Below are 9,777 nucleotides of genomic sequence, written 5' to 3' on the forward strand. Positions count from 1 at the left end.
AAAAAAAAAAACAACAACAACAAAAAACAACAACAACAAAAAAAAAAAAACGAAAAAAAAGAAAGAAAAAGAATAGATTACTTTCAAAGCCCCGTACAAACAAGGTCGCGGAAGAGAACAAACAGTGGCTTCTGACCTGGTGTTGTTTGCCGGTCATTCACTGAAAATTGTCTTAATTTAACTCGCAAGTCTTCGCAGCATGGCTTCTTCAGACTCACAGCCTGAAGAAACTGCGGAAGAACATTCTAGAACCAGTTGAACTTACTTCCTAATTCTATTTGGAACCAGAAAACTAGAGTCAATGAAAGACAAACTTCAAGTGAACATGAAAGCAGAAAAATAATATAAAGTCTTTTGAAAATGGTTAGAAAAAATAATACAGACTTAGATGGTATTACAGAAGAGAAACACATGAGGGTGCTCTAACCAGCTGTCATAATAAATTAATTAACTGTAGTTATTGGGGGAAATTGAGGTCTTATGTGGATGGCAGTGTTGAGTTGTGACTTAGCATTGACTAAACAGATATATCTCAGAACAGATGACTTTTCTTTCAAATAGAATATATTACTGCCCCTCCCCCACACACCACAATACTCTCAGTTTAAAAAGTAGATGGTGTTCTTATCAGACAATTTGGAAAGCACTAAAAAGTCACAGAGGAAGACTCCTGACTGATGTTGCTGTCAGTCCTGGGGGGCTGAGATTTTCTAGAGCTGGGCCAGTTGGAAACTTAGCTCAGGAGGCTGCCTTCAAACACGAGCTCAGCCTGTTCTCATTTTGATCCCACAGACCTTCTGCTGGTGAGAAGGGGGAGTTGGTACCGGGGGCCTAATGACCGCAAGAAGAGAATTAGAGACGCATGTTTATCTCGATACATTTACTCTCATTAAAGTTCATATTCACTGACATCATGCATCTCCTTGGAAAAAAAATCTGCCCACCCACCATTAATTAAAGCCACATTTTAAAAAGTCAGTGTGTGCACTTTTATTCCAATCAAAAGGAGCCTCCTAAGTTCTGTGGAGTAGGCAGGAGAACATCTGAGGCCTGACAGCTGTTCACCTCTGTGCAGTGAGCAATCACGTGATTTACATTAAAACACTTGTTTATGTAGGACCCGGTACAGAATAGCTAAGATCTATCATTTTGAAGATTCAGTGTCTAATGAGCTATTAGAAAAGCTTAACATATATTTTATGTTACACTCTTTTGGATACAATGTTGCCTATCTTTCCAAATAGAGAGATGCAGTTAAAATGCCCCATCATAATTAAGCAGTGCGCTCCTATCCAAGACACCACGCTTTACAACGTACACGCGCCTAAGCAGTGTCCAAACAAAGGCCAGTATAGATTATTTTTATCTAAATCATTGCGCAAACAGCAGTTCCCAATTGGAGGATTGCACAACCCCAGCCTATACTCTTGGCACTGGTCACTATAAGTCCGCAGCTTCACGCGAATGAAGAATGTTAATGTTTAAGTTCAAAACAGGCACTGTTTGTAAACAGCTCGGGCCACACTCGTCCTATTTCAAGTGCGGAGTGAGAGTCCCTTTCTTCGACTTCTTTGAAATGAGGTTTGCTCTTTTCAGGAGCGCAGTAAGGGGATTTCATCCAAACAGTTCTGTTCTATGCTTTTCCTGTGCTTTTTTGCCTATCAGTCCCTCCTCCACACCTTCCACTTTTTTGCTTATCTTTTTTTTTTTTGTTTTACAAATTAATATCAGGCATATTTCATGTTTTATTGACAAAAGACAAATTGCAGCTGTTTCTTTTGGCAATTAGATTATCTTTTAGTGGTTTAGACCAAATATTTGTTTATCTCAGCCAGTTTCCACTTTATGACCAAAGGCAGAGATAACAACATTCTGGTTCTCTTGTTGGTCTGGCCAAGATGCCATCTGAGCCGTCCTACCTCGTTAATGCCTTGACCACGGGCACTGATGTGGTTTGATACTAGGCTGAAGTGCCTGAGTTCTAGTCCTGACCTCTGACCAATTCCTGGTGAGAACCTTCGAGGCTTCACTTTCCTTATGCACCAAATGGGTATTTGAAAGGCCCTTGCAGACTAGATTCCTATGGACCAGGAGGTTCATCAGGATGAAAGGAAAAGGGTGTTTCTTTGGCTCTCTTATTCAGCCGGTAGCATAAAAAGTGGGGGAGGCTTGATAGTTAATACTGGGTCTGGCTTCCAAAGAAGCCACTCAGGAGACACCATCTCGCCAGGCTTGGTGAACTGCTTTCATGGAATATCTAGGAGAAGATGCTCTGGGTATTGGTGCACCCTACAAGTATTCAATATTCTATTGCTATTCAGGATGAAGAACTATCTGGCTGGCAGATGATACCTCCTGCCTGGACTCCTCCACATTATCCAGAGGGATCATAAAATACTTGATTCGCTCCAGTGTTCATAGCAATGGGGTGGACTCCTTGACCTCAGCTGTGGGAAAGAAGGCAGGGCATGGGTGGGATGTCTCAGCCCAGTTGGTGGTACTCTTTAGGACAAGTGGCCCTGGGCTGGGGGTACAGCGGGAAGGAAGCTGTGTCTACACAGCATTTAGTCAGCTCCAGGGAATCTGAAGGTAAGCTCTGTCTCAATGAGTCCCAGCGCCACAGAGCCCTCAAATGAGCAGGAGAGTGGTTCCTACCTTCCTTCCGGCTCTGTTGTTGTGAAGGTTCATCAAGGCTCGGGCATCCTTCCCTTTCCTTTCCTTGGCGTCTACAAAGGCCCGGGCGAACTTGATCCCATAGTCAATGTTGTCGCTGCAGCCACCCCAGTCAAAGGTGCCTTTGCTGTCCTTGGCACTTCCTTTCTTCTTCGGGTCGCAGGAACAGGACTTTAATTCTCCTTGGCTACAGGCCCTGGTGATGGCAAATACAACTCCAGCTGAGGAGATGGCGTAAACAAAGGCAGATTCCCGACTACCTGAAACAAAAATGCTTTTCTTAAAAGTGGTCAGAGAGCGTCTCTTAAAGTCTTCCACTTTGCTGTCACATGGTGCATCTCCTATGGTGTTCGAGGATTCTTTTCGAGATCTGAGGCTATTTCTTTTATATGAATCACTTGCACTTAAAGTAGGCTTTGATGCATTTAAATATCTAATGTCCAAAGACAGAGTAGAAAAGATAAAAAAAAAAAAAATAGCCTTGCTCCTGGTTTCAGCAAGTCACATTCACCCCAAACCCTAGATGTCCCATAAGATTAGGACCGGCACGAGTCACTTCGTTTCTCCTTCTATAAAACAGTCTGGATTCTACAACTCTATCATTCATTCCATGGTATGGTTTAGAAGTCATCACAGCTTGGAAAAAAACTGTCAAGACAGATACTGTTGCGCATGACTATAGTGTTGGCTCCTCCAGAGGCTGGGGTGGAAGACTGCTTGAACCCAAGACATGGAGGCCAGAGCAAACAAACACCCTCCCACATCTCTCGGCATTACCGAAGATATTAAGGCAAATTTAACCTACAGACAGTGAAATACTGACATCAAGGACATCTTGGCGCTAGAGTGGGAAGAGAATTCAGGCAGCCACCAGCTCCTGGCATTAACCTGGGAGAGCTGGCTTGCCATCAACTCTCACAAGTAATTGGAAGATTGTTGAAGGCGATATGCAATATCCTTGGGTTGCATACTGTGTCTAACTACTAAGGTGATTTCCCTTTCTTCTGGAACACCTGCACTAAACACTGGTATCGGGTCAAAGACAGTGAAAAGCTTTTCCCTTGGTTTTTCTGAAAAGAAACAAATTTACCAGCTATAATTAGACTTGGGCAAGAACCCTTTGGGGGCTTTAGTAGACTTGTTCTTTATTAGAGAGCAGCCCTACTTTCACTTGCAGGCCGAGAGGTACATATTTCAGGGCAATAACTACATTAAATTATTTTAATAATCTGTAGTAACTCATAACACAGTGTTGTGGTAGAGTGACAGATATAAGGCTCTTTGGGGGTCTGCGTGCACCTCATTTTTCAAGTGGAACTGTATTTCATTGTTATTAGCATAGCTTTTTATTAATGGCTGCTGCAGCAAATATATTAACAATCAAAATAGAGGCTGGATAAGCTAATGCCAAGGCAAGGCGGAAAGCAGAGAACCATTCAGTGGTTCAATCTGTCAAGAGCAGTGTGACTCTTTGAACCACACCAGCTGGGAGAACAGACCACTTTTTCACACTGAAACCTTGCTCATTTCCACTTGTCAGTTGGCGCTACAGGTTACTGGGCATCGTTTGCAAAATTTGCATTGCTTGTCTCATTATTAAAAACCAGGGACTCAAATCTACACCATATTAGGTGGCACTTACCCAAGCCTTTTAGGAATATCTCCACCCCAAACTCTAACCATCGGAAAAGGGAATCGGTTATTTTCAGGGATAATCACTTAGATGAGTATTTGTCACGGGTAGCAAGCAGTACTCCAGACAGAGGATTGTGAGCTCCCAGGAACGCTTTCAAAAGTTTCAGCTTATGCTCTCCGGCTCCCACATAGGTAAACAGGAACAGAGAGGTGGCGACTAATCTGGCTTGATTTTGTCTACTTTTAGATAAGCAACACTTTCATTATATATCTGTTTTTATAGTTTTGAAAAATTCCTTGCTGATAGTTGTCTGTTTTTATCACTGAAAGTCTAGTTTGGGATTTGAAGTTCAGTGTCCATATTTACAGATATCATATGTAGGAAATAATCCCACATGCTTAATGTGTTAGCCACTAATCTTATAGTTTGAGTAAGAAATTTTGTAAGTGAGGAAAAGCATGGAAGATGTGCATCATAGAATGTTAGGAACTCACAGTATTTTAAAAGCTGTAGAGGTTTTTAAGGCCCAAAATTCATTCTCAAGTGATAGCTAAACAAGCACATTAACATATTGACTCAACCAAAAAAAAATGGTAATTTTCTATAATTCAAGAATAATTTCCCGAAGAAAACATCATCTCTCTAAATATATGTTATCAGTTAAACATATTCAGTAATGTCTAGGTATCGCCACATCACGTTTTGTTTTACCTCCAGATGTTGTGGGTTCGTGTAGACATGGAGTGAAGATGTTTTCAGTTAAGTGTTTTAGATGATTCGCTAAAAGGCTGTGTGTGAAACAGTAGCATGTTTTGGGATCTGGCCTTGTAACAAAACAGAATTTGGTCATGGGTTTCTTAGAAACCCTGATTCTTCTTTAGCCCAGCACAACTGGAATAAAGCGCTCATCTAAATGGTAACATGGATGTCCCCTGGTGTGTTGCTATCTTTTGAGGGCTGAAACGCATCGAGCAGTCCTGGGCATGTAGTCGGGGTTTATTCGGGTTAAAATGCTTTCTTGTATCCTATCTTTACTGTCCTTGTTTTCTTTTGTCTTTTCCCTCTTGAAACTTACAAGGATGAACCTTCCTAATCCCTTTTTGTTTTTAAAGCCCATTCTAAAATTTCCGAGGTATCTACTTAAAAGACTATTTTTGGGTTTTTCACTACCTGTGAACGGTAAATTCCAAATGTTTTAAATAAAATTCATTCTATTTTACTCAGGTCTCTGGGCACATGAGGCAATTGCTCTCCACGTCTCTGTAATCAGGGGAGATTTTAGTAGCATAATCATCTCCTTACAGCGGTGCTACCCTTCGTCTTCCTAGATCACCTAAAAGGACATTTAGGTTTCTAACAGAGAGTTCTTCGCAACTGTAGATTGAAATGCCCCTCTAAGTAATTAACTGTGAGAAGTCTGTGGATTACTTCATTGGAATTTCATGATTATTTCCAGGATAAGCTGTTGTAGGCCAAATTCAGCCTTCCGCAAACCAATGCAAAATCGCCAGTGACAGTTGCAGGGAACTGAGAAGAAGCTGGCCTGCTGTGAAGAGTGGAAACAAATCCTGGGCTGCTTTGAGGGTTTTAAGTTTTGAGCACCTTGGCAAAGGGCTCAGCATTGTCTGTAGGAAGTCCCAGTAGGAAGTCCTTGTTTACCTGAGGTCAAGTCAAAGAGGCCTTGGACCAAGTCAATGGGTTCAGCTTTCTCCCATTACAATCTCTTCCCTCTGGGTGACTCTGCAAAGTGTTCTATGAACTGACCCTCAGCTTTGGCAGAGATGCCATCTTTTGGAACATTTGTTGAAGCTGCTTCCTTTTAGGCCAGTGTCATGGCTCAGCAAGAAAAAGCTGAGTTGACTCTCAGGACCACACAGTGGAAACAAAGAAAGAAACTAGTTTTAAACTTGTCTCCCACCTCCACAGGCCTCCCTGCCCCGTAATAATATTTTAAAAACTTAAATAACTTCTTTTCATTTGTGATTTAAAGACTGTTTTTTTTTCACCCCCCCCCCCATAAGCAAAAAAACGTAAGAGGTCTACAGGTTTATCCCGTATAAATGGGAAGTTCCTCTCATTTAAATCACTGGAAACTCTTGATCTATTTTAATCAGGGAAAATACAGCCTGTGATGACTTGGGATGGATATTTGCAAACTCTCTTTGACAAGGGCCAGCACTAATTGATTTACTGGTGAACTAATCTAGGTGAAGTCTTAAAATTCCATGAGGCTGACATTTGCGATTATCCTGTCAAAAATTTGCGATGTCATATCGAAACTCCAAAAGGAATGCTTAAGAATATAGTTCTTAAACTAGAGAATAAAATTGCAGAGTATCACAGTAAATTAACTTTAGGGATACTCTAAGAGGGAGAGTACTACGCCCTTGGGGGATTTTAGAGACATTCATTTATGCATTTGGCCTCATAAAAGCCTAGGGCTACGATGATGACATGATAGAAACACCCTCTGGTAAGCATTACCAAGTGCACAGGCTGGATGATTTTCTTGGGAATGGGAGGGAGTGGGGTGGGCAAAAACAAGTGTGAAGTTCTCTGTTTCTGTCTTTCCACATAAACTGTTGTATTTCTAGTCAGACTTCCAACTAACAAATGGGCAGGGTTATTTCTTGAAGGATGCTCCTCCTGCCAGCCTAGTGGATGAATGTTATTTGAAAGTAAAACTTGACTTTAATTTATTTTCTCCGACCATATGAGAATATATCACTGGCTTTGAGTTACTTTCAAAAATCAGACATTTAAAGACCCCCTTGTATCAATTAGAAAACAGTAATTAAATATCCCTCTAAGAGAAAAAGAAATCTCTGCATTCAGGGTCCTTAGTCTTCATTCATAAATATTCTTGCTACCTAAAAACGTAGCTGGAAAAGCAATAGGTTCTCACTACAGGTTTGCCTAGTCATTCATGTAGCAAGTGAATGAAATGGGACCTACAAAGCACAGGCACCCATCAAAGTGGAAAAAAGGAATCCAGGCTAGTCTCTGCCCTTGAGGAATTTACATTCTATGGAAAACAGTGTTAAGTAGACACAGAGTGACTCTGACGTGGTTAGTCAAACAAGAGGTCAAAGGTGAAGGTGATAAGGTAAGATTTGTCTCTCCTCACAAAATTTTCATAGTTATCTTAAGTAATAATGATAGTCTTTGGATGATCAAGAGTTTGAACACACTACCTTGATTTCTGAAAGGCTCCAGCCTCAGAAAGACATTTTTTTTAAAAAAAAAAAAAGTCAAAAGAGTTCTGTGGTTGCTTTTTTGTCTCCAAAGACAAATTTTGATCCCAAATGTTCATGCAGTTTTGAAGTGATGGACAGAGCCAAGCGTGGAAGGAGACTAGCCTGCAATCCCTCAGCCCGTGGTCTGTCAACCTGCTCCACCAAAGACACATAGACTTGAGATAGTTCCTTGACTGCTACAGCTCTCATCTCTGGAATGAGATGATGCTATCCCAAAGCACAAACTCACTGAACAGAATGTCACTAATCACACACAGGGGCTTTGAGCACTGGTGCAGGGAGTTGGGTGAAGGCAGGAGACTCACTTCGAAGTAGGACCCGGCCAAAGAGGCTGTGGTCTCTGTCCAGGGTATTGCAGTTCCAGCGGTGCTGGCGGAACTGGTGCTGGCACTCCGCTGTCCACTCAGCCACACCCAGGCCAATAGCGCGCATCACGTCTGGGTGTCGGTGGCACAGCTGCCGCTGGCGGCTCACCAGGCCTGGCACATTGTCACACATCACCCTAGAGGAGCCACTTGTAGCTCTCATGTACCTGTGAGAAACCAACAGAAAGGCAAAAGTGATGTGAAGGGAGCTTGGTGTTCCCCAGGAGGCCAGCATCCAAAGCACCGTTTGAGTACCAATTACTCCCCCCCCCCCCCCCCCGCTAGCACTAGCAGGCAAGGGGTATTTAATTTCCATTCAGTGCAGAAGCCAGGCAAGGGAACAATGACCAATGACCTGATCAAAGCTACTTCCAAATAGAGTGCCGGCTATCTCCTGGATTTGGGGCCACCAAATGATGCTTTGGAAAGGGAAGTGGAGGTAGTAGCACTGTGAAGACCAGGGCTTGAAGGGGGGGGGGGCAGTGTGTTTAGGAGAACACAGAAAGAATTTCAAAAAACTGCTCTCAGGGACTGCCATATGTCTGCTTTTGGCTTTGGAGGAAGCTGACCTTTAGAAGTTCCTCACTCCCATTTGTTTGACCTAAATGTCTTCAAAACTGCCAGCATCGATCCCATTAGCACCTGCTGGGACCCCTAGGCTGCGTTTTTCTTACAAACATGGCATTCTTCCCACACTAAAGGGTCCTTAAAATGGTTTTATTTTCTAGCTCTTTTTGGTGCTTATAGAAACTTTTTTTGGGGGGAAAAAATCCTTCTATTGTTATCAAGAGCACTAAATATTTGGAAGAATCAGTCCGATAGCACCATAAAATACTTTCCAAAAAGAAACTTTAACAAAAAATTGCATCGTTATCTCTGGGCAGATGTTCTCCATTAGTCGTGAAACGTTTTGAAAGGTACCTTTTGGATAACTCAAGCTGCCACAGGGGTCTTTTGAAGTGATCAAACAAGGGGAATAGCTTCTTCTTATAGTGCCATTATTTTATATGATCATAAAATCATTACAGCTGTGACAGCTGAGAGACAATGTGACAAAATGCTGGAGCAACGAATAATATTTCTACACAGATGGAAACAGAAATAATCCTTTTATTGAAAGAATGGTCAATCTGATAAATTCTTCTTTGGTCCTGTGTTAGCAAAGGAAAGGCTAAAGGCCTCCCTGTTCAACTCCCTTAGGAAGGAGCTTTCACGCCCTCCCCCTGCCCCATTAGCAGCAGTGATTTGAGTGATTTGCTGTTTCTCTCAGGCACTTGGATGTGTAAATAGTCACTGACTTTAGCTGAGAGTCTTACAGTTGTCCAATACAAAAAGATGTGTGTGGGGGATAGCCAATCTTTCTGAACTTTAATATCTACCCCGGTAGTCTATGTACAAGAAAGTTACAGAGCTCTCAACTCCATCTCTTTGCAAGGTCATAAAGTTGAGAGGTGGAGATGATTTCTGCATAGGCAGAGACTACACAAAATAAACGATAGATCAGCATACAAAGACAGCAGCCTAGTTACGCTTTAGGAAGACAGTTTCGAGTAGGCTAACATCTTGGGTACCTCAGATCTAGTAGTTTTGCATCAAAGTAATAGTTCCTACCTGGAGGGCTGCCTTGTTGGGGTGAAGGACCAGAAATGTGGAAGGAAGGGAAATAATACAAAATTCCAGGCTTCAGGTACTACAACTCCAACTGCCTGGACTGATTTATCTTGAGGCAGTTTTTTTTTTTTTTTTTGAGGATGTTGGGGTGGGTGGTGGCTGTTGTCGTTTTCAAGGTGAACACACACACACACACACACACACACACACACACACACACACACACACACACACA

At 42.1% G+C, this 9,777-nt stretch overlaps 1 protein-coding gene across 1 annotated transcript in view; it reads right to left on the minus strand.

Annotated features, from left to right (window-relative positions):
- Wnt2 (Wnt family member 2) overlaps positions 1 to 9,777 on the minus strand; it is a 42,840-nt gene that overhangs the window by 32,464 nt on the left and 599 nt on the right. Inside the window, exons 2-3 of the mRNA XM_005363758.2 lie at positions 7,872 to 8,098; positions 2,656 to 2,933 (exon numbers count right to left, since the gene is read on the minus strand). Of these exons, the coding sequence (XP_005363815.1) occupies positions 2,656 to 2,933; positions 7,872 to 8,098 (505 nt within the window). The remainder of the gene's footprint in view (positions 1 to 2,655; positions 2,934 to 7,871; positions 8,099 to 9,777) is intronic.

This window comes from Microtus ochrogaster, linkage group LG10 (genome assembly GCF_000317375.1).
Source record: "Microtus ochrogaster isolate Prairie Vole_2 linkage group LG10, MicOch1.0, whole genome shotgun sequence".
Classification (NCBI taxonomy): domain Eukaryota; kingdom Metazoa; phylum Chordata; class Mammalia; order Rodentia; family Cricetidae; genus Microtus; species Microtus ochrogaster.